Raw genomic sequence first — 26059 nt, forward strand, 5'->3', positions numbered from 1 at the left:
TCTAATCGGGGGTTTAAAATTCGAACAGACAGCAGTAGACGCCCAGTGTTAAAAGAAGGATCCAGGTGATGAACTGACCTGAACTCGCTCCTCGTACGCTGCAATGTCCGTTTCTATGGCCTCGTGTTTCTTAGTTGCAGCATCCACGGCCTGGAGGTCTAATCCAAAGTTATCCTGCAGGTAGAGGACAGAGGTAAAACAAGGAGTAGAGGACAGAGGAGACAAGGAGAGGAGATGGGAAATAAAGAGGAGAGGATGGAGGACAGGAAACATAGAGAGGAGAGAGGAACATATTTTTATTTATGACTTAGAAATAAGAATTTACATCCTAAAGTAATTTCCTTCATGAACTCCTGTATCGTTTGAGCAAGAGGAATCAACCTTGTGTACATGTGTTACCTGAGAGACGAGCCGCTGGTTCTCACTCAGCCACGTCTCCCTCATGGCGGCCTTGCGGTCGAAGCGTCGGGCGAGCTGCTCCAGCTTCTCCTGACGAATCAGCTCCGTCCTCAGAGCCAATTCGCGCTCGTGCTCCGCTTTCTCCAGACGCTCCCATGCCTAAAACAAACACGCCCACAACATCATACAGGTGATAGGATTGTGCTGTTGATATTTTATTATTATCCTGCTTATTTCTCACATTAACTACATTAATCTTTCACTCTGTAGATGCTGATAAACACTTTTACATCTCTATATTATTATTTGTTGATAAATATTTTCTCTTTTGTTTGATTTGAATTTGCAAAAATAAGACTCAATTGCTGTGGGGAGGGGGGTGAATCCACCTGAACTTTCCCCTCTGTGAATTAGCTGTTGATACCTTGTTGATGTCAGAGATGAGCTTTCCCTCTCGTGGAGTGTAAACCTTCTGGTTGTTGGCTCTCATCTTACTCTGGATGGTGAACAGCAGAACCTCCAGGTTCCCTTTCTCTGTAAACCTGCACACACAAACAACAGAAACACACAATCAGCACTGCTGTGGCAGAGAGTTTGACTTTTAGACTTTTGGCTTTAGTTTGTGTTTTAAAAGGACAATTAAGTGTCAAACAGTTAAAATGTAAAGTTTGGAGTCATCGTGAACTGACTTTGACGGTTTCTCCACGGTGCGATACGTGTTGAAGGCCTGCAGCTGCTGCTGGACTCCCACCAGAGAGTTGGCGAACTTCCTGTTGTTGAGGATGATGATGGTCTGTTCGATCCACTCCAGCAGGTCTGACGCCAGAGACTCGTACTTCTCGACCATCTTCTCCGTCTCGATGGCGTTGTCCAAGACCTGGAAAACATGCCAGGAACACACATGTTTAAAATACTGATAATAATAACGATAACAGAAAGGTCCTTTAAGGTCGGAATAAGACTTTTTTTTTACCTTCCCGATTCTCTTCCCCTCGACCTTCAGCGCCTTCATCTTAGAGAAGTAGTGGTAATAAGTCACCACGTAGGTGATGATTGACTTTTCATCAGGGTGGTCCACGCTGATGTCTGCCGGACACACACACACACACACACATATATATATAACATGTATTCCATATGATAAAGTTGTAAGTTCATTCTAAGTGTGAGAGTGAAAGTGAGAATGTATGTGTGTGTGTGTTCCCTCACCCTCGGCGTCCAGCAGCTTGGTGAGGCCCAGGTGCTGCTCGGCCAGGTTGAAAGCATTCTGCAGGTTGTGGTGAGCGTTTGATTTCTTCAGCTTATCAAAGTCGATCAGGTCGGGTCTGAAAGCAACAATCAGAAAGTGCTGAATTGATTTTTCGTTTCTTTTCCTGCTGTATTTCATATGTGGCAGCGACTGGTTGCTTTAATGTTGTGACGAAGAGTTTCTCTTAAGAGCCACTTTGAATACTTTTATTTATTTGCATTTTATTTACCTGTGTTTGTGGATGAGGGCGTTGAAGGCCATCCCATCTCTCCAGCTGGTGGAGAAGTTGTGGATGTTGACGTTTGGATATCTTGACAGGAAGAGCAAATTGTTAAAAACTGAATTTCTCTAATTTGATTAGTGTTGAGTGTTTAATTATCACGTGACATCACATCCATTTAGTGAATTAAACTGGTGGAAGCATGTGGTATGGCTCTCACTTTTTTTTATCAATAAGTTTCCAGTTATAACGTTGTGCAATTCCCTCAATAATAAAAACATAAAAATTCCCCCTTGAACATCTACATCCACTTCCGGGCAGGGAACAGGTGGTGAGAGGGCTGATGGGAAATGTAGTCTGAACATTTCTCTGTAGATGAGTGAAAACAGCTTTTAAAGTCTCACCCGGCGGTTTTCATCTGACACCAGAGCAGCAGAGCATCTTTAGCCGACTTCTTCTCCTTGTTGTCCTCCGTCTCCACACTGATGTCCTGGATCTGAGACACACAGACAGACACAGAGTGTAAAAACACTGGTAGAATAGATGAGACGTTTGGAACTGTCCATACTTTCCAAAAAATGTGTCCACATTTTCCAAAACTATCTCACTTCGTAAACATGTCCTGTCTTTCTATCCAAACTGTCTATGGCTCCTGAAATTATCCACATTGTCCAAACATACTTTAATAGTCTTTTTGTAAATGTCCTCTCTCTCTTAAAATGTCTTCCCTTTCAAAGATTGTCCTGCCTCTCCAAAAGTCCACGCCTCCTTAAACTGTCCAAAAGTGACATCTTTTCTTAAAAATCATTTTGTTTTACGAACGTAGACTAAAGAGAACGCCTCACCTTCACAACATCCATCGGTTTCAGTCTGACTGAAGCGTGAAACAATGTGAGCCGCAAATCGGCATTAACACGGTGAACACACATATGAGACAAACACACACACTTTAGTCCTTCTGTCATTTGGCTCCATTTCACGATGGTCCGTCCACCGCAGGATTTAAAACCACTAAAAAGAGTTTTTTTAATCCTCTTATAAAATCTAAATCCTTTTCACCCATTTCCTCAACCGTTCACTGTCCTTAATGATGACATCATCACCCAGTGACACGACAGCGGCATACAGTAAAATCTGTTCTTCTCTGACGGAAGTTTGTGTTTTTTTAATGGGGCCTAAAGAAATGACCCAAAATCCAACTTTGACTCTTTAAAACAAAGGGAACACATTTTCCCTGATGATCCACATTTGATTCAATTAATCTTCAACAGTGGATTTATTTAAGAATGTGTAGCAAAAAAGAGTGAATGAAAATCTTGGCTCCTGGTGGTTGATTTACCGACGGCAAAATAAACAAGATACTGATAATAAATGAGCCTCAACACCATGTGATAGGATGCAACACTGTTCAATGCACCTGACCCTGGATCATATGACCCACATCACCGCTGCAGTTTTCTGATGTTCCTGGATTGAAAGCACCTCCTCTTGGGATGTGAACGTGCGGGGCGGCCTCGTACCTGGAAGCGGAGGATGATGGTCCAGATGAGGCCCAGGGTGAGGCGGTGGTTTCCGTCTACGATGTCGTGGGAGCCCATGTTCTCCAGGTGGACCCTCTGCTCCTTCAGGAACTGCAGAGCCTTGTCCACGTTCTCCAGACAGTGGATACGCATCCGACCCTTGGTGGGTTTGGGCTGAAACAAAAACAGAACTCCAGTTTTATTTATGACCCTCACAAACTCAGAGGCCGTGGACAGCTTCATGCTGTCGTATAAACACCAGGAAGAAGAAAACAGCTGCAGACACAGCTGAGTGATTTCAAAACCCACCCTTTGTGTGTTTTCATAGATTTTCTTCAATTGGACTTTATTTATACAAATCTTATTCTCAAAGGATTTAATCTCTACACAGGAATGTTTCAAGCAATAAATATTTCGCAAAACCAAAAATGTATCATAAGCCAAGAATCATAAGTTATAGAACAATTACAAAAGGAACTAATGGATTTCAGTTGATTTTATAAACCGAGAAGCAGGATGTGATGAGTTTGAGCTCTGCTGTCTCTGTTTTTAATGACTCAGCATCCTTTGGACGACAGACACATGTTGGAGATGAAGTTGTTTACATCCTGAAATATAATTAAAACAACCAGTGATGATAAACAACTAAAATAAAATAAATGTCTGAGCTGTCAGCGATGTTACATCCTGCAGGTCGTCAAAGCAACATGTTCATCGTCCAAGTCGGATCTGATCATCATCACTACGATCAGGATGTCGTCCAACAATAACACAACTATCTCTGCTTTTCCTCACACAGACACACAAACATTGTGATCTGGTTGAAAAAGTCCCCATTAAGTTTTAGTTTCACTCATTCTACAACAGATATAAATGATGGACAGACAATGAAGGACACCCCCTGTTATTCAGTGTAATTCAGCCTAGATCAGATTCCTCTGCTGCTTCTGGAGGCGTCTTGGATCCGTGTGAAGTCTCGAATTTCCTCAATGACTTCCTTCACAACTCTTCTTTAACTCTCTATCCAAACCAGGACTCACATAACTGTAATTAAAATATAATAATATCAGAAAAAAGACGTAGTGAATTACACTTCCTGCCTGACTGTGCAGTTGTGTTTTCTCCCTGTGTGCATCTGACAGGTTGTGAAAAGACCGGATGACAGCGCCATGGAGAGGGAGGGGGTCAGATTTGAGGAGACGGGAAAGACGTGCCAAGAAGAAGAAGATGAAGAAAAGAGGGAGAGGAAAGAGAAGAAGAGGGTTTGGCTCATGGCTCTGGAAGGCAGGTCACACCGGGTCGTTCTGACTGAACGCGTCTGAGTTTATGTCTCTTGGTTTGACAGAATGAGGGAGAGAGCCGCTGATACAAACTAAATAATTTGTATTGAGCAAAGAATTATCTCAAATCATCTCTTCCAGTTTGTCCTGGTAAATACAAGTGATTTGATTTTATTTGCACTTTTAACTTGATTTAAAATGACTCATTTATTACAGAGCTCTTAAGAAGATGAATCACAAAGCTCATAAAAAGATGCACATTTCATTTGTTAATGGGGATAAACCTTGTGCTCCTGTCGTCTCAGACTGGGACCATGTTGATTTATTACATATTGATGTCAAGACAAAAAAAGCATATTTAATATATAAAAGAGAATATTTGGGACATCCCCAGAAGACTGAAAAAATTACCAGTAAGGATGAGAAATGGACAAAAGAAAGATGATTATAGTCTGAAGCTCATTTAATCTCTCCTGCTGCTGCCCCTCTTTCAAAATAAAAGCCCTGACAGCGACGTGACCCACCAGTCTCTCTCCGGACAGGACCTCCAGCAGCTTGATGAGCATGCGTCCGTCCCTCAGGTCCATGTAGAGGTCGGTGATGCGACAGGAGACTCTCGACAAGTGTGAGTTCACCCATTTCACGAATGTCTTCTTCTGCACCGCCTCGCGCTCATCTGGACGAGAGACACGGAGAAAGAGAGAGAGAGAGAGAAAGATTAGTCATCACAGAACACAGGATAAAGAGAAACGCAAACAAAACTATCAACAAACAGAGGTGTGCACATGGTGACATGCACGTACAAGGTCGACATTTTCTCGTCACCGCACTCGGACTCAGGTCAGAGAGCGAGTGACCTCAGACAATAAGAATAGACTTTGTTTGACCCCTGGAAGGAAACAAGACTGGGACACACACAAACGTACACACACACACACACGCAACTGATAAGAAACCCTGCCTGTAATAAAGATGCACACAAACATTGATATAAATGCATGACCTTCAGGGTGTGTGCCTGTGTGTGTGTGTGTGTGTGTGTGTGTGTGTGTGCCTGTGTGTGTGTGTGTGTGTGTCTGTGCGCAGCAGGACAAAAGCTTCACTGTTGACCGGCCTTCAGTTTCTTTATCACTCAGAACAAACCCCCTGGAGAATGTCTGATATCAGAGTGAAGCTGCAGTTGATATGTGGAGGACACGTCATGGTGTCTACGAGCGGTCAGGAGCCACAGGGACGACTGGACGGAGCCAGGAACACTACACACACGACGTGAGCTGATTACAGAGGGGCGTGTGGAGGAGTCTGTTTGAATCCTTGATTTTACATCCACCCTACGTGCTCGTACACACACACAAGTTCACTCTGGCTGCAGTAATGGAATGTGCAAGATCACATCTGATCATTAATACGTTTCAAAAGAAGAATCTGTCAGTGGAATCAGACGTTTTTAAAGGTGCAGTCAGTTTAATCTAATATTTCTCATCTGTGTCGATCGCTGCTGAAGAATCAAACTTTTAAAAAAACAGGCTGAGGTGTTTCAGAGGTTAGACCCGTCCTCATCAGATGATCCACAGCACCGGCCATTTGTTTCAGCACATACTGTACTTTACTGGGCGTGTGTGTGTGTTTGTGTCTTATCTCCTTCTTCATGCTTCCTATTGCTTTTTTTGCACGCAGGGGTGTGTGTTCACTTTATGGCATTTGGTCTTCTTAGTGTGTGTGTGTGTGTGTGAGAGTGTGGGGGCTTCCCCTTCCTGTACAGAAAATGAAGCAGCTGCTCGTCCGAGCAGGAAAACAGACTCACACACACAGACACACAAAAACTGCTTGACTACACCCATAGAATAAACGTTTGTTGTGTGTATGTGTGTTGGAGCTGAACCGTGTGCGTGTGTGTGTGTGTAACATCACTTCTTCTTTCTATATTCAAAGAAGCAGCTGCAGCAGGGGGAGATCTTGACTCATGTCTCATGTACACATCTGTTTATTAAAATCGGTCCTGGCTCGACACAATGAAGAGCTGATGGATGAGCGCTGTATAAAGACGGTTCCACTTATTGACCATATTGTTTCTACTGGTTATTTTTTTGTATCCGTTTATATCAGTAAAAAGCCCCTGGACACGACTCCCAAATAGTCGTGTCCAGGGGCATCAGATTTGGTGTTATTGGTTATTATTAATTATAATTGGCATTAAGAGAGACGTCATGAAGGGGTCATGACTCCAAAGATGGCGGCGGCTGCGGGACACACATCCTGCCCCCTCCTCCCTACGGACCAATCATCTGCTTTACAACAGCAAAACAGGAAACGTGTTTAACGAGAACATCGCTCAATGGAGCTCAAACTTCCAACAAGACCCACCAGTCCCTCATGATCAGTCAAGCTGCACCAAATGACACCAATACCCTCAAATCAGACCTCTATATACGTTCAATTTGTAAATCAAGATCCATGAATTATTCTCTGGGAAAATCAACAAAACCACCAATCTCAAAGTTTGAGAAAAAGATTCAAAGCGAATGTAATGATTTCTTTCTTGTACATTTACACATCTTTTCACCAATTCTGTTGAAACACATCCAGTAGTTCATTATGTAATCCAGTAAACACAAAAAAACGTTCAGGGATTAAAACACGTAAAAATGATCTCTGTGAGATGAACTGAAATATATTTTTTTGTCATTTTGTCTGAAACTTAAATATAGAAAAAGTTTCTCTGCGATAAGTCGATATATCAGTTTATCATTTGTTAATCAGTTCCTCTGCTCTTTATTTCTAGTACAGTTGTTTTTAAAGATCAGTTTAGAGACCAGATTCATTAGGTGAAGTTACAGTCGGGTCATTGTTATTGACTCAAACAAACAAACAAACAAACAAACAAACAAACAGGAAACATTTTTATTCTTTAGCTTTTTTCCATCCTTTAAAAAATTGTAACCGGGCAGATTAATGAACAGCTGGGATTTATACCATCAGGAGTTATTTCAGGTGAGTGTTAGCACTGGTCTGACCTGTGAGTGATAAGATCAGATAAATTATGCACACACGCACACACACAGACACAGACACACAACTAAGCAGAACTCAATGTCAGAGGCTTCAATTACCTTTATAGATTTACAGATACTGCTGAATGTACGAGACACAGCATTGTATGTGTGTGTGTGTGTGTGTGTGTGTGTGTGTTTCCAGAGGGCACAGTGTTGTCTCCCAGTGAGTCAATTACACACATGTGCACACATTCATACACACACACACAATTAAAGGATGACCTTAACCTGAGCCTAAGGAAACACACACACACACTCACACACACACCGGACAGGGGTGTGGCCTTGCTTGTCTCTATTGGGATGAAAAATCAATATCTCCGCCCATTTTAAATGAGCATCACACACAACACACACACACACACTAACACACAACACACACACAGGAATGCACAGCCTGAGCATCATGTGAGGTTCATCACGGCTTGTATCATTGTGTGAATGTATCAGTGCCATTGTAATGTCCATGTTGTGTTATGACAAGAATTCACACAGACTTTCAATACAAACACACAAACCTACACACAAACTTGTTGTTACTGTTAAGGCTAATAAAATATAAATTGATAAAATAACTTTTTAGGAAACTGTGTTTTGTTCCAAAGAATTGAAAAGACGAAGAAAGAAAAGAAGAAGAAACTGCGAATGAATAAAAGAATAAAAGGAAAGGAAAAGGAAAGTGACAGCGAGAAGAGGAAAGACCGAGCAAACAATGGAAACTCGGAAACAAAAGGATAAAATAATGTACTAAACAACTGAGAAGGCAAGAAAAGGTAAAAGAGAATAAATGGAAAAGGAAAGAAAGAAAATAAAAGGAAATTATTATGAACAGATTCGATTTTTTAACCAAACAGTAAAAAAAATTTCTGTCCCGACTTTTGCCTTCAGACCAATTTCATCCAAACTTCACCAGCTCCACCAATCAGCTTCTCTCTGACGTTAAGGTCAGGGTCGGCAGGTCGGAGGAGGCGGGGCTTAAACTAAGCCTAGGAGGTTCGAGTCATGGCAACAAAAAAAACAACTGACATCAACCAACAGCTGTGTTCCCCTGAGTGAGGACTGCATACACACACACACACACACACAGACACACCAGACTGTGCGTCAATGTGATTTAGGTCAGAAATAAATCTTTAATTTGGAATCGTCCAGACCAAACTGATAACTTCACATCTATTGTATGTGTGTGTATGTGTGTGTATGTGTGCGTATGTGTGTGTCTGAGGACTCTTACCGTTTAATTTATCATCTAATAGTAACATTAAGCTGTTTTCAGACCTGAACTGAAGAACACACACGTTCCTGAAGTAATGTCTGAGTCAGTGTCTCTGGACATTTTCTTGAACTTTTCCTGCAGCCTCCTACTGAAATCTGTGTCAGCAGGAATGTGCGCAGGGAAGCAGACACACACACAAACTTCACACAAATCCTTCAGGTGACGACAGTTGATAGTTTTTGTTATTTCGTAAAATCTATGAAACAAAGTCAAATAATTTGTGATTTCAGACTCAAAATGAAGTTTCCTTCTTTGTCATACATCAGTTCTCAATCAATATTTTGGGGGGGTTTTAATATTGGTTGAACTAAGCAAGATGTTTGCAGATGTTGTGTTTTACTCTGAATTTGTGACAGACTTTCAGAAAAATACGTCAGGGACTGAAAAACTGAATTCAGCAGATCAATCAATAATGACAATAATGGTCAGTTCGAGTCTCAGTTGAGACTGTGTGTGTCTGAGAGTTACACAGAGCAAACATATGAAACATCTGTTTCCACTAATAGACACACACAACCACACACACACACAAATGTGTTCACTCTCCCATGTCTTTGGTGTGTTTCCAAATCCAACCCACTTCTGGGCCATTCATGGTGGATCGCATGACATTAACTAAACACACACACAGGAACACACACAGGAACACACACACAGGAACACACACACACACACACACACACACACACACACACACACACACACACACACACACACACACACACACACACACACACACACACACACACACACACACACACACACACACACACACACACACACACACACACACACACACACACACACACACACACACACACACACACACACACACACACAGTAATGTTAATATTCGTGGCCTCCCTGCTCATCCTGTGGGAGATCAGGAATGCTGGAATCCTGGAAGTGCAAAACTGGAAGTGTGTATTTTAATAAGGTTATATGATCGTGTGTGTGTCACTGAGGTAAAAAGTCTCATGTGTTCATAGACGTTGAAGATACTTTCTCCCAGTTTAACACTATGCTTAGCGTTAGCTTCATCATTAGATCTGTGGTGAATTGGGATATTGAATAATGAGGAGAGAGAGTGTGGACACACTTCCTCTGAGTGACATCTTGTTTCTGCTGAGTGAGAAGCTGAAGCTCCACATGCTGCAGACACACAGCATGAGATCCTTTCAGCCAATCACACCACACAATACTGAGCCTGTCAGACCCTCAGCCAATCACACTGACCTCTGACTGGGCGTGAACGAGACATTGTGTGTGCCTCGTACACACTCGCACACACACACACAGTGAGCCAGATTGAGGAACAGAGGAGCATTGAGAGCTGAACACTGACTGACTGATGATCAGACTGTTCAACTGACTGAAAACATACGTCCTGTTCACTGAGTTCAGTCCAGTTCACTCTCACGTCTTTAGTTTCAAATTACAAGTTCATTATTTTCATTAAACTGTTTCAGAAAGTAGACGTCGTTGAAAATATAAAAATATGTTGAGTAGTAGACGAGGTGCTAAGTTTGACACGTGGAGAACATCTCGACTCTAACGACAAATTAAAGGAGACATATTCTATTCAGATACTCACAATCACTAACTAATGTAGAACGTTTTCAGTCTCTGTCTTTAACACTTTGAGCTCCTGTCTCTTTAAAAAAACTATAGCAACAGTGAGGTGTTTGTAAGGGTAGCTGTGCATGCTAATGATTGTTAATGTATGTTGAAGTGTGTTATTGTCTATATTAATATGCCGCTTAGTGTGTTAATGCGTGTGAAGTGTGTTTCCACGTGTTAAAGTTTGTGTTAATGTTTGTTAAAGTCAGTTTGTGGGTTAATGTGTTAAATTGTGTGTTTGTGTGTGTGTTGCAGCCTGCTGTAACAAAACCTCCTGGGATTTAAATCATTTCGTCCTCTTTACTTTTCGTCACTGTGTGAACATCACATTCCTGAGCTCTGAGAAGATCGATGCTCTCCATCACCGTTGTGTTAATGAAACGGCGTCACAACGACACACACGTCCATCATCCTCTATTAAGTGTCAGAGTCACAGGGTTCAGGCCGTCAGCTGACACACACACACACACGTTATCATGTTTTTATTTCATGATCTCTCTCTCTGGCCGAACTTAGGCCCGCCCCCTCTCTGCTGTTGGGAGCATGCTCAGTGGAGCGTTCCAATCAAAGGGTCCTTTCATCCAACGAGACGACGTGATAACACACACACATACAGACACATACACACACAGAGTAACACACACGGAGCGTGGTTTTCCTGTCACACACACTGTTCCTCCTCAGACTGTCACACACACTTTGAAAACACACAGCTTCTTCCTCGAACACTCACTCATGTCACTTTCTGCCCAAACACTTAACAATGTCTCTATTATCCATCTCTCTCTCTCTCTCTCCCCCTCTCTGTGTAACTGAACCTGACTTGACCTCAGGTGAAACTTTCTGAATCGTTTCCAGACTTTTCGTCTTTTCAGGAAATGTCTTTGAGAAAAAAAATTGTGAGGGAAATAGCCTTGAAAACTTTGCAGGAAACACGGCGATATTAAGAGAAACGTAACGTAAACATGATATTCTTCCTGCTGCCATCAGAGAGAGAGAGGAGGCTCACATCGAGATGGTCGACAGCTGTGGCCTCAAGAAGTTCAGAGCTGTAAATATTTTAACAATCAATTAAATTAATGATCAGTCAACCCGACCTTCAGCCACTGAGCAACTTTGTTTGTTACCTGAAGTTGCTTAACCGACATTTATTTTAACCTAATTGTTGTTTAACAACAGACACCGATTAAATGTGTGTTTAGCTTCTTGTTGGCTGAAACTACATAAATGTAAATGATAGAAATTCAAGTAAAATACAAAAAAGCTGCTGCAGTCTTTTCTAAGTGAAGCTGCTGATTAACTATAAAATGTTTGATAAGATTGTGGCTGTGAGAGCTCGTACTTTTTATTACAAAGCAGTTTATGTTTGTGGACACCCATGATTAGGGGCTGGTTTGTAAAAATCCTTTTACATTTAAATATCATTATAATTCTACTGTTTATATGATAATTTGGTGATAAGTGCATCATGAGATTGTATCAGACGTTAAACAGCGAATCACAGACATCTCCTGAGCAGAACTTGACCGTGACGACGGAGGACGAGTGATTTATCCTCCCACCTTTGTGTGAGCTTTATCGGGTCGAGACAGAGGAGGCTTCCTTTAATTTCACTAAGAGGATGGAGGGTGGGAGGGAGGGAGGAAGGGAGGAAGAAAGGAAAGGCGGGAGGGTGATCGGAGCAGTTACAGACGCTCGGCTGAAGCTCATGAAACATTGATGAGGTGAAGGAGGAGGAGAAAGAGGAGAAGAGGGAGGAAGAAGAGCACCTTTTAGACAGTAAGAGAGAGAGAGAGGGTATTTTTTTGTTCCATCCAGACCATGTTAGACACGCCCATGTTAATCCACACACACACACACACACACACACAGCTCAGAAGCTCCCAAACCGCCAAGACGTCCTCTGATTGGCTGGCTCGGGACAACAGAGGAGAGAGGGGGATGCTGGGAGCAGCGAGGGATGGTGGTTTTGTTTTGTTAGCATTGCGGCTTGTGTTGTGATCTCAGGGGAAGGTTTGTGTGGTTCTAACAAAACAATCAATTCATGATGTAGCAATGTTTCAAGCCCCACCCACCACAAATTTCAAAATAAAGCGTTAAGAGGATAGTGTTGATGGACAGATATTACAGAGGCAAACGATAAGGATCGATGTAAGATAATGATGTCTGTCTGAAATGCTGTTTTTGCTATCGACCATTCTCGCACAATTCTGCAGAACACTGGGGAATGTAGTCCAGAGGGATTTTAACTGAGAGGCTGTCAGTTCAACAGCTGCCTGACAAAGTGCCTTTGAGCTGAGTCAGCGTCTGTCAGTCAGTGGAGTGAGCTCATCGTCATGTCTCATTAAACCTTCTTCATTAAACCAGAATAAAAGTCAAGAAAATCATCCTTGACTGTTCCCTCGAGTTGTTTATCACTCAACTGCTGACAGACCCCTGCTCTGCTTAAAAATCTCCCATGAGTCAGTTCAGTTTGCAATTTGTCGACTTGTTGGGCTCTATAATTGCTTGATTTTTAACCAGGACGTTCACTCAATACTGCCCCTAATGAGGTGGAAGAGCCTTCTCCCCATCTTCTTTCAGTCCTCCCAGTGCAATAATGACTGCCTGCTTCCGTATTCATCGCCCCGCTGGGAATTAGAGGATGTGAGGTGCTGCTCTGAACCACCTGAGCCACACATGGGACAAACAGAGAATTTATAGCTACTCAATGCTGAACGACTTACGTCATAAAACCCTGTCCCAGACCTTTGTATTTATGTGAGGGTTTGCTGGATGAGAAGTGAAAGGGATGCAAGGGACCGTCTGGGTTTCATAGTGATGGTTTCTTGATGAAGTTCTCTGATTTGTACAGATGGCAGCAAATTACCCAAATTAAACAAAAGTATGTCAGTAATTTTCGAAATGTTAGATTCTCTCCCAAAGGAACCTCCTTCATTTGATGTGACAGTTGCAGGGAACATACAGTATCACTGCAAACTAACCTGAACTACTGAAGAAAATCCAAAAGATCAATAGAACCCCTTATAGGTCCTCAAGAACCTTGTAGTTGATCAGAAAACTATAAAATACACAATTGTTAAACCTAATCAATGGTTTTTCCCATCTCCAAAGACCCACAGAAGTTCTTTACAAACAACTACAACCTCCCTTAATTAATTTTTGTTTAAATGCCGGACGAAAAGTCCAAATGTTTGCAGACTATTCGAAAACTATACTGATAAGACATTGCTTCACTTTCTGGGATGTGGTTGATCAATAATTAAACCTTTCTCTATCTTATCACCAAACTTTATGAGCCTTAAAAGATAACATACAAGATAATTCTCCTTCTACAAACGTTCTGCCTTGGTTTCAAAACCAATATATTCCCAAAGCCCCACGATCGTCCTCCTGTGTCCACCTTCACGTGGCCTAAAGCCAGAGAGATGCTTTCAGAGAGGAGGATGATCCGGAAGTTTCAAGGCTGCAGCTCGTCATCGAGGCTGCGTTTAGAAAAACTGGATCCATTAACCTTCAGCTAAATTCAGCCACTTTAGTTTTTCTCCAAGGAAAACCATTTGGGGATTGAATCATTTTAACGGTGACGGACATTTACTGGAACGACTGAGATGTTCTGAAGAATGAATATAAACCATTAACAGTCGACATCTCAACTTTCTTCTAGTGAATGTTGCAATAAGTTTTTCCAACAATGTGACACAGATGAAAAAGATTCAAATGCATCATGATCTCATGTGATTGGGTGAAAGTGTCGCTCTCACAAAAAGGTTTGTGGTCCAATCATGACACAGAGTACAAAACACATAGTGATGACATGTGAAATGACTTAACAAAATAGGCGTGTTATTCAGAAAGCATTCTGTGACACCAGTCTGTCAAATGAGTTGAGGATGAAATCATCTCCTCCTACAGAGACTTGGCTGTGACTCATTGGTTTAACTATTGTAAGTCCATCTGCATTGTGATCCACAGAAGAACAAAGTGACAGAAACACCAACGTCACACATGAAGTTTGTTTAACACTGAGAGATCAGTGAAGAATGAAACTGACACTGAAAACACAGACAAAAAGTGAAGGGAACCCAACAAGCAACTAACTTCCAAACCCACCGACTGATCAACAACCTACCACCCAACCAACCAACTTAAATCTTTATTTTATTTATATCAAAATCGCTGTCTAAAATAAGAACGGTCATATCTTGTGTATGAGATGAGACATGTAAAAAAACAGTTTAGATATTGAATGGAAAAAGAAACTGTCCGTTTTATTAATGAATGCAGTCACACCAACGGATCTAAAATCCCAGGGTGTTTGAATAACTCCCTCATTGATATAAAAAGTGACAAACCAACAGGACATTTCTCAGAGAGACTGAAAAGGACGTCCATGTCACAACCATCTGAAAGAATCTGGGTGTGGGAGTTGAATGAGAAAAACCCTGGTGTCGCCTCTTGCTGCCCTTCAGCAAGGCACTAAGTACCCTGCAGCCTCTGCATCGACTGTGTGTGCAGCAGGGTGCGGCTCTGACACCGAGTAAACCGCGATAAGATCAGATCTGCTGAATCATCCACTGAGAGACCAAAGCTGTGATTTCACAAGTTCACATAAATTAAAATCAATTGCTACTTAAATGAAACTAATTCTTTTAAATGTACTTAAACTTTGACTATGAAAGAACTTTTCTAACTTTATATTCAGATTTGTTATAATTCATTACCCAGCATCTTTAGGATTAATCAGAAGAAGATAACTACATAACTTAAGCTTATTCAGATTCATATCCTGGACACAAAGCTGCTGTTTGTCTGCAACGTTCAGGTTCGTTTCCTCAGCCAACTTCACTCTTATTTCCTCTCTTTATATTGTGAGACTCTCTTTTTTTAAAAGCTGCTGCTCATGTTGGGCTCAGTGAAAACTCTCCGACGCTCGACCCCCTGAAGTTGTTTCAAGAAACTCGAGCTCTTCCCTCCTGCTTCACTCGCTTCGTGTCACTTCATCTGGTGAAGCCACGACTGAATGATTCCACGTGCGAAAATGCAAATTAACAGTCGGACGCTATGCACATAACTGACCTGGAACTTCCCCCAACACATCCTTGTGGTGTCTTTGCTGTTTTGGAGATGTTTTTACAGATTTGTGAGGGCTGGAGCTCCTGTCTTACCTTGAAGCTGTTTGAACCTCCCCTCCAGCTGGTTGTAGTTGAAGGCGGCCTGAGCAGAGAACCCAAGGCTCGGGCTGGGGCCCCTGATGGGGCTGAGACTCGGGCTCGGCCCCCGGCCTTGGCTCTCAGCATAAGATGGGCCGGGGCCGTCCGGTGACAGAGGGCCGGCATAGTCTGAGGACGGGGAGAGCGAAAGGGGAACGGGGAGAGCGCTAGTGGCGCTTTGAAGCTCCATTGTGAAACTCCAAAGAGGATGATGGGTGATTTAGAGTAGAGGAGTCCACAGAGGCATCGAAGAGAAACTTCAGTTTCCAGTTGAATGGAGCTCAGAGTGTTAGTTTTCTCTGCAACAGGACAAAGCTCAAGTTTCAACAGGATTCGATTCTGTCCAGGAAAATAGATTGACTTGTTGTGTGATAAGTTCCTCACAGCTGAGAAAGCTTCGAACAGGACTGAGTTGCATCCAGGAGAATAAACTCCAGTTTACAGATGAATAAATGAGTTTTTAAGAGAATAAAATAATCTCAAGTGATTCAAACCTGAGTTTCAAAAGCAACAAAGGTTCTAATACTGTAGAAAAATAATCCAAGTTTGAGCTCAACTCAGAGGAAGATGACGATTCTCTTCTTCAACACTTCCAGGACTGAGCGATGGAGAGGGCGAGAGACATAGGAGAAGAGCTGCAGACTCCCTCTCTCTCTCTCTCTCTCTCTCTCTCTGTGTGTATGTTTCACCAGCGTGGTCGCAGGAATCGCTGGCTCAGCAGACGCAGCATCATGCTCCTGTGTTCTCTCCATCCATTATGTCATTGTCCTCAAATGTCACACCTTCCCTCCATTCACTGATCCTCCACCAATCCTCCGTCAACACACACACACATACACACACTCCAGCCCAGTTAGAGGAGAAGACTCTGCTGCAGAGACAAAGTGCAGGAAACAGAGGAAGAGACGGAGGTAGAGAAAGAGAGAGAGGGTTTGTCCTCCTGTGAGCAGCAGCAGCTCAGACACTGCAAACACCTCAGGCTGACACAGTCCAGGGGGGAGGGGGTCGCCAGCAGGAGCAGCCCCTCCTCCCAACAGCCAATCACAACCCTCGCTTTCACTGCTGATGTCACTAATTCGTTAGCATAAGGGGCGGAGTGGGAGGAGGGCGAGAGAGAAAGACAAACACTGGAGAGAGAGTGAGCTGAAGGAGCCTCTCTGTTCACACTGAAGATAAAACTGGAAAATAAAAGTTTTAAATAACAGAGAAAGACTTATAATAAATCTGAAGACTTTGAGTTGACTTCCCTTCTTCTAGCTTTAATTTAAACTCATGTTATTGCATTACTTCATTGGTTCCATTTGAAAGTGGAGAAATATTTCCTGCAGCTCATTTTAAAGAAATGAGAGAATGAATTGTAACTTTAGTGACTTAAGAGCCAAAACGTAAATCAACTTAAGTACAGACTTATGGATTAATTTACAAACCGACGTATTTAGATTTGGTGTCTGAGTGTGTGGGATTTGGTGCAGATCCAAATATCGGGATCTGGTGACTTTAAAAGTGGATTCATAATGAGACAGCTTGGTTTTGGTGGACGGATGAACTCTAGTCAGCGATGTTCTAGTTTGATCAACATTCCTGTTAAACAGAGACGTCTGTGTCTCCCTCAGTAAATTCTCCACATACAAGAGTCAGAGGTTCAGTTAAATGAGCTCAGATCACCTTTGGCAAATATAAACTTCTAGATGCTGCAGTGTGTGAAGTGAAGTGAAATCACATTACACAGACACACACACAAGAACATATATGATCACGTGAAAACTCTCCTTCTGTTTCATCTAACTCATGTGGACACTGTGGCAGCAGCTTCTTCATGAAGCTCATTAAGAGAACATAAGACTGAGTGTCAGAGAGGACGAGTCACACTGGAGGAAACAGGGTGGGGTGTGTGTGTGTGTTCCTGTATACACACAAACCTTCATGAGACCACAGTTCAGTCCTAACAAAAATAAACTTTGTTTCTGAGGTTCTGGTTTAGGTTTGTGTCCCAAAATGAATGGAAGTCAATGTAACATCCTGACCTGTGTTTGTGTGTGTGTGTGTGTGTGTGTGTGTGTGTGTGTGTCTACGAGCTCATCGCTCACACACAGACGTCCAAACATCCTGAGACTATCTGAGCTCTAATATTAGAGTTTGTTGTGAAGATGTTCTTCCTGCCTGAGTCCAGCCAGCACTTCCTGTTTGATCATGCTGTCCATCCGCACACACACATACACAGACACACAAACTGATTTCAACTTAATCCTCATAAGGGTCTTATACACTATAATCTTATTGGTTAAATTTGAAAAGGAAACAAACACATTTCAAAGCCTGGAAATTCAAAGTTTCCTCAAGTTTGTCAAACCTGCAGGTTTTGGAGGAATGTGGAGAATTTAGAAGAGACTGAGGAGAATCAGCTTCACTTCCTGTGTAACGGGCTTTGTTAAAACCAAACAAGAGAAGGTGAAAGGTCAGAGGTCTTCATTATTCATGTGACTCCGACAAAACTGCAGAGGACACAAACTGAGAATTCAATTGTTGGACCACATGGAAAAATAATCTAGATGTTCTTGCTGCAAAGAAAATTAACCAGTTATTGTTCCTAATAATTCCAGTGACCATGTGACGTGTGGTAGTGCCACCATCAGGACAGAACTTCAGTCCATAACATGTTTCCAAAAGAGTCCTCAAACATTTTGTCTTTCTGAAGAATCTAAATATGTTAGTGAGTGAAAAGGCACCGACGCCACCAAGAGACACTTTCACTACTCAGTCACACACTCGTAACGTGAGGTAGATGATTAACAGGTGAAAGCTAGACCAAAGGTCACACACACACAGACATACACACCTTCACTGATTAACCAATCTATGTTCTGAATCTAACTAACTCTTGGTAATAGTTGACAGAATGATATTATGGTTTCAAGCAACCTAAAAGGATTTTCACCACAGGTCTCTCGGCTCAGCCTTAGAGATCAGATGAAGAGTTTGCAGTCGCTGCTCCTTTATGTCAAAAGGAGCCACTTCAGGTTGTTGGAGCATAAATCAGAATCCTTTTTTTCTGGGGGTTTTCTGGGCACGTTCAACTAGGTGGAGACCCAGAACTCGTTGGAGGGACTACACATCCCATCAGGCCTGGGAACAAGAGCTGGAGAACCATGCAGAGAAGCTTCCTGGCCACAGATACCCAATATCAGATAAGTGGAAGAGGATGAATGAATGAATGGACGGAGCTGTCAGGGTTCATCAGGGGAATCTACAGATGTGTATATAGTTTTTCTGAGGAGTTGGTAGAAACTAAAAACAGATCAAACAGGACGTATGTTCACACAATCTTGATCTGTCTCCTCGGGAAACCTTCACGAACATTTGTTTTTACTTTGTTATATTTCCACTGAAAACTTTTTTTTCATTGAAATGTTGAAGTCGACACAACTCTCAAATAAAAAGCAACTTGTGTCTCATGTCCAACGGCAGCGCTTAAGCATTTTAAAATGGCGTCTAACATGTTTGTAACATGCAGGATTAATCTAACGTGGACACAACTTTGGACAGCTTTGGCTCCTGGGTAACCAGCAACCGTCAGTGCAGAGTTCAAAGGTCAGAGGTCATGGCAAACACACAACAGATGGAGCTAAGTTTTCTGCAGCGCGACTTCGTCTTCTGTTGATCATCTGCATAACATAATGTTCTTCCCTGCCGGCTTCCAGCATGCTGAGCGTCACGCCGAGTTTCCTGCCGTCATCTGGATTCCTCGTGACTCAGCCCCTCGGGCCGACCCGGACAACGAACCAAACGCACCATTCATCCAGCCAGAGCCGAGTCTGACCGCTAAACTCCTCTCGCAGTGGACGCCTTGGGGAGCGAAACGCCTGCTGCATCATCCTGAGTTTTTCACTGAGTGAAAATCTGGAATCTGTATTAAAAAACCTGAAGTCACATCTGGAGCAGCTCAGCAATGATTAGTGTGTGTGTGTGTGTGTGTGTGTGTGTGTGTGTGTGTGTGTGTGTGTGTGTGTGTGTGTGTTCAAAGTTGAAACTTGTGACGCTGCAGTGGTGAATTTCACACCGACACGAAACCTCGCCCTCCTGACCATATAGAGGAATTTCTGTGAGGTCAGAGCGCCAGAAGCGAAACGGCAGCCATGTTGGAGGAAGAAACTTTCTGACTCATCAGAGGTGGAACATGTGTCAAGTACAACAACCAGGACTAAAGATTCTGTAAGAATAAGAATTAAAAACAGGACGAGTGAAAGAAGCAGAGAAAAGAAAAGAAGTGAGCAGATACAGGGGAAATAAAAGTGAGAGCAAAACAGATCAGGAGGAAGGAGGAGAGAAATATATTAGTTTCTTTACTTTCACTTTCTCTGATGTGGAAAACCCACAAATTCACCCAGTTAAAAAAAGACAACAGGCAACATTCCAAGCATTCCACCATCTGGTCCACTGAGCAGGATGTGTGTGTGTGTGTGTGTGTGTGTGTGTGTGCATGTGTGTGTGTGTCCTTCTCTCTGTGGGGAACCTGGACTGTTCCTGCTTCTAATTATTGAGCGGTTGAGTGAGTCGTCAGTTTAATCAAACATGTATCCGTCTGTTTGTCGTTCACATATCTGGAGAACTGTTCATCTGGTCGGCTTCACACTTCACATGTGTATTGATATTTAATGTGTTATTCTGAGAAAAGAAAATCATTATGAAATACTTTATTTTAGGTGTCAATTGCTCTATGGAACTCAATCCCTGTTCTGTTCCTCCCTGCTATACCTCGGGGGATATTTGGATTTATTTTTGTTCTGAGGACAGAAAACAAACAGTTACCAGAAACACCTCAGGGCTGCAGCCAAGGTCCCGGCATGTTGATGGACACCGGCGGCCATTTTCAATCACTCAGGACTGATGCGTTGACCTCCGACACGTCCAGGAGGCCGAGAACTAATAATAATAATAATCCTGTCAGGTTCTTTCAAATCACATTGTTTTTATAAAAAAAAAATTTTGACTGCACTTTGTGTCAAAGGTTTCCGCAAATGGAGTGAAACTATTTTTATGAACAGCAGCTTTATTTGTTATGAAGTCAATATATCAACCAACCAACTCCCCCCACACACACACACACTCAGAAAGCCACCCACTCTGAACCAACACACACTCTCCTTCTGTCTCTGCCTTCACTGTAAGTAGATCTGTCAGCGTTTCCATGGTGACCGCTGGTTTTGTGTTTCCCAGGATATCATATGGAGGCGAAACACACACTTGGCTTCGCACACACACACAATTGCAGCAGCGGACGTCTGTGTGTGTGTTAAAATGACAGACACACGTTGTGGGCTCTGTCATGTTTCTGGTCAGATTCTCTCATCGAGCTGCAACTAGCAACTGTTTTAAAGTGATTTGATGAAAAAGCTTTTTACGCACACACACACACACACACACACACACACACACACACACACACACACACACACACACACACACACACACACACACACACACACACACACACACACACACACACACACACACACACACACACACACACACACACACACACACACACACACACACACACACACACACACACACACACACACAGTGTATCAAATACAGGGCTAATTCAATGTCATCACCACACACATCCTCTGGCCTGCTGAGCTCAGCATGAACAGGAAGAGGCTACAGAGAAGAGGAGGAAGATAAGTGGAAGATGAAGAGGAGGTTGGAAGCTGAAAATACATCTACACTGAAACCACCATGAAAACACGTATTTAACTCACAATGTGAAACGTTGAATAGTCGTCTTTAAAAAAAGAGTGAGTGAAAGCTCTAAGATTGAAATTTAGAATAAAAATAAAACATGTCTACTGTCATTACATACAAGTGTCTTCATGAGCAGAAGACAAACTTTTATTATATTTCTGGAGAAGAAAAATATTGTGTCCCCGGTCAGTGTCCGGTGACTCCTCCCATCGTCCCAATCTCAACCCTCAAAACCAGAACTGAGACAAAAACTGCCAATTAATTTGTCTTCCAATCAACTGATGATACATTTTTAATTTTACAATCAGTGTATTTATTTCATCCCTAATGACTGAATTTTGTCCAAAACACAGTTTCTCTGAGCAGCAGAACACTCACCAGCAGGAAATACAAGCTCCGCCCTCGTACATTTAAAGTAAAAATACACCCTCTCACTCACACACCAACACACACTCCATCAACCTTCTTCTGCATATTTAACACTGGTGTGAATTATTTAGTGAAGTGTGACACTAGTGGAGCAGTCGGCCATCAGGGTAAAAACAGCATCAGCCTGAGAGATAGGTAGAGTTACTGTAACACACACACACACACACACTCACATATTTTTCACAGTGCATGAGATTAACAATCATCACAAATTTACAATCAATAAATCATAAAATTGATAAAAACTTCTTTGTATCTCTAATGAATTGAGATTAGAGGAAAACAACAGCTGGAACAAACATATGTCTCAATTAACTGACGTGCTGAAGTTAGAGAGACGAGATGAAGACTCTGATCAGACTGAAGCTCTTCAGCCTTTGTTAACTCTTGTTAGCTCCAGACTATGATGTGTTGTGAAGGTGTGGGTGGGGGGTGGGGGTGGCAGCTCTCAGCTCATCTTTCATCACTAATTTTTACACACAACTACATGAAACAAAATGTACGTTTAACTGAGACTAAACCAAACACTGTTTTCATTTCCACTCTCCAGAGATTTTCATCTTGTAGCTTTGTGTTGTAAGAACCTACATTGTTCTCTGTGCTGACACAAACCAACACATACCCACAACTTGTGAAACCATTGAAACTCTGAGACTCCCACAGAGAACTCACACACACTCACACACACACGGGAAGGAGCCAAATCAAAGATATGATTCCTCAATACACAGCAACAGAAACATCCCACATCTGGTAAACTCTTCCTGTTATTCAAACTAATCCAGACTTTCACAGTAAACCACATAATATAATGCTTTGTATGATTTGCCTGCTCTGCTGAAACAAACAATTACAAAATAAAACCTGACAAAAAATCAAATATTTAAAGCAACACTATGTAACTGTTGGTGAGCAACAGCGCCCTCTGCAGCCAGACGTGGTTGAGACATGTTGAGTGGCCCTGACTCTGTTGTTTCAATCACTGAACTGAAACAGCCTCACGATGGCTGTTCCTTAAGTCACATGATGAGCACTAAGCCAATCACTTGAATGCAGGTCTCAGCATCACTCCTCTGTCACCGAATTTTATCAGTTACTTGGTGCTTCAGCTTGTTTGGATTTCCGACATCACCTATATTAGCGTCTCTGGGCCAAATTAGTGACTTTTAGCACCGGCCAGAATTTCTCTGCTAGGCCACCATTTTAGTTGTGTCAAATTATCGTGAGGCCTAAAATAGCCCTCGAACCTCCACCATGTAAAACAGGTAAAAGAGAATTACCTTAAACTGAAACATCACATTAGCACAATCACAAAGAGGAGACAGTTGAGGAAACCTCGTCCTACCTGCGAGAGCTTTAATTCGTGAGCGTTCGAACAGACGGGCCGAGCTGTTCTCGTTGTCCCAGTCTTCTGCGTCCCAGCGGTTGTTGACGCTTTCGCTGTACTGCTGCTGGATCTCCATGTGGTCGAACTCCCCCGCTACCGACGTCATTGTGACCTCGACGCGACTCCACCCCCACCACCGCTGCTGCCGCTTCCTCCGAGCCCGTCCACCTGCTGCCTGCTGGTGTTAGCGCCGGGACCCTCCAACACACCCTCACACACACACACACTCTGACCGGCTCTGATTGGCTGGTCGAGAGGATCGTTCAAAACCTGCAGAGACACAAACAGAGAACGAATTAGTGGAAGTTATTTAGAAAAACTCAACGTCACAGGTTGTAGGATGTGTTAAAAATTACATTCTCATTATCTCCCCTTTTAACCGTTTTCTTTTCTGCTGTCATCTTATAGCATTTGCAAGACTCTCTGTGATGGACAAACCCTCTACACTTCCTGCCATTATCCAGAAATGACTCTCCACCAATCAGGAGTCAGTCTCAGCTATCACTCAAGACGTCTCAAACCAAACTGATCAGAAACATGAACACCTTCAAAACATCAGTGTCATGAGAACTACCCAAAATGAAAGAAACCATCTTTGATAAACATTTATTTAACGTCTACTTTGATTTTTTACCTTTTTACTAACATGGAGGAGGAGGGGTTCATGATCTATACTGCAGCCAGCCACCAGGAAGCTATTGAGATGATTTGGACCATGTTTTATTGTAAATGTCACTTTAAGATCAGCTGCTCGTGCACATCACTGGTGAATCCACTGTCTGACTGGATCAGTGTTTTGTGTCTAACTCTTCCTATGTGGGTCTGTGATATTTTACTCGATTCTATTTATCTGTATTTATGCTGTAAAACCTGAACTCCTCCAGTAAACATGAATATATAGAATAGTCTTTTCATTACTGCTGTTATAGTTCAGTTCATGTTAAAACTGAAAAATGTCAACAGCCTCCACAGCTGAACCAACTTCTGCCCTTAACAGAGATTATGGTGCCCCCCTCTGGTCACAGCACGTTACTACAGCATATGATACACCATAATAAAAACACACACGCACATCTCACAGTCAAGCAGTGTTCAGGAGTAAAAGGTTTTTAAGATAAAGTGAAACCAGGAGCTGATGGTTCAAGAATCAACTCTCAAATTGCAGCAGGAAAACATCCTGGTCCCAACATGAAGACCAGTGGAGCCCCTGCTGGTTCTGTATGTTTTCCCTGCAGAGATTTAAAAGTTGTGTGTTGAGCACTTGGTTTCTTATTGATTTTATTTTAGAATGCAGATGAGGCGTTTGCTGTTACTGACGGAGTCGGAATAAACCGAGCCTGTAAACCTGAGAACAGAGAGTCAGCACAGTGAGTCGTTTTGGATCCCGAGGTCAGCAAATGTCACAATGACTCGACACTAAAACGCCACAGCAGCAGCTCAGAGAGGCTGACCACTGCAGACAGACGCCTGCAGTGGTCAGGTCACATTTCACAGAGTCACATGACACGAGCACGCAGACTTTCATTTAGTTGATATAAACTAATTTGCTCATTTTGTTACAACAAACAGACTCTGATCTGTTCACCGATTGGTCTGTGCTGCTGTCCCATGACGACCTCCTGTCCCCTCTAATTCAAACATCGCATCACTCCCTCTGTTCTGGCGCCGCCCACTGACGTGTAATCGGACCAATGAGAAGCTTTCTGCCTCTGGAGATTCTGCAGAGCAAAAACAGTTTCTAAGCTACACACTGATAGTGAGTGTGTGCGTGTTGCTGCCACCCACTTGCAGCTCAACAACCAGTCAGGCTGGAGCTGCTGCTTGTGTTGCTACGCTAAAAATATGCTACCACTGAGACCCTTAGTGTTTGTGTGTGTGTTGCCTGAGTGAGGCTAACACAATGTGCACTCATCCAGAAGCGATAAAGCATGTGGAGACACACACGCATGCACGCACGCACGCATGCCATGGAGTCATGACAACACACAAGCACAATTTTTAGAAAGTATGTCATGTCAGGGCAGCAAAATGAGCGAGGAGGGTAATAGAGATTATGAAGAACTGGAAGAGAGGAGAGAGGAGAATCTGTGAAGTGAATGTTCCATTTGTTAAACTTTAAACCAGAGACGCGAAGAAAATCTTCACATTATAGAAGCTGGAACAATAAAATGTGTTTTTTCATAAATAATGTGACGCTACAGAAAAAAAAAAACTTCAAGCTAAAACAACCACATCTAATAGTATTTCAGTTGCTTTTTGCAACATTCATTTCTTTTAGCTCCATCTTTGGTCTTCACCACCTCCTGAGAGAAAAGAGGAGGAGGTTCATATGCTACATAAGGTGAAGGAGACAACATAAATCCATCACAAATAAATCTCCACAAACCTGATCAGAAATCAGAGACTTTACCTAACTGAGAATTATTATATTTGTAAGTTTTCTTCAACATCCTTTTAAAACATTTTTTTTTATGTATTTTAACTGAATTTGCTTTTTTAGTTCTTCTATGTCCCATCTGTTAACATGGAAGAGGCAGGGTTTATAACCAATACTGTAACCAGCCACAAGGGGGCGGACCTTTACGACACAAAACTATGATGTCATCTGTGGACTGGACAAAGGGCGAGAGAGCATGGAGTAACAAATGAGTGGTTACTATGTGTGTCT

At 42.5% G+C, this 26059-nt stretch overlaps 1 protein-coding gene and 1 long non-coding RNA gene across 3 annotated transcripts in view; one reads left to right on the forward strand and one right to left on the reverse strand.

Moving 5' to 3' along the window:
- Positions 1-26059, reverse strand: part of LOC133966415 (spectrin beta chain, non-erythrocytic 1-like) — a 73173-nt gene that overhangs the window by 23726 nt on the left and 23388 nt on the right. Inside the window, exons 2-12 of one of the 2 annotated variants that reach the window (XM_062401340.1) lie at positions 23350-23661; positions 5193-5344; positions 3389-3562; positions 2273-2364; positions 1878-1958; positions 1609-1724; positions 1373-1485; positions 1089-1276; positions 824-941; positions 400-558; positions 79-174 (exon numbers count right to left, since the gene is read on the reverse strand). In XM_062401340.1, coding sequence (XP_062257324.1) covers positions 79-174; positions 400-558; positions 824-941; positions 1089-1276; positions 1373-1485; positions 1609-1724; positions 1878-1958; positions 2273-2364; positions 3389-3562; positions 5193-5344; positions 23350-23497 — 1437 coding nt within the window. In that variant the 5' untranslated portion in view covers positions 23498-23661. Of the gene's footprint in view, positions 1-78; positions 175-399; positions 559-823; positions 942-1088; positions 1277-1372; positions 1486-1608; positions 1725-1877; positions 1959-2272; positions 2365-3388; positions 3563-5192; positions 5345-15785; positions 16781-23349; positions 23662-26059 lie in introns of those variants that run through there. The other variant, XM_062401339.1, reaches the window with a different exon arrangement.
- LOC133966416 (uncharacterized) lies at positions 18658-19757 on the forward strand. Its single transcript, XR_009923945.1, has 2 exons — positions 18658-19418; positions 19529-19757. It is a non-coding gene; the product is annotated as an uncharacterized LOC133966416 (long non-coding RNA).

Source organism: Platichthys flesus, chromosome 12, assembly GCF_949316205.1.
Source record: "Platichthys flesus chromosome 12, fPlaFle2.1, whole genome shotgun sequence".
NCBI classification, from domain to species: Eukaryota; Metazoa; Chordata; class Actinopteri; order Pleuronectiformes; family Pleuronectidae; genus Platichthys; species Platichthys flesus.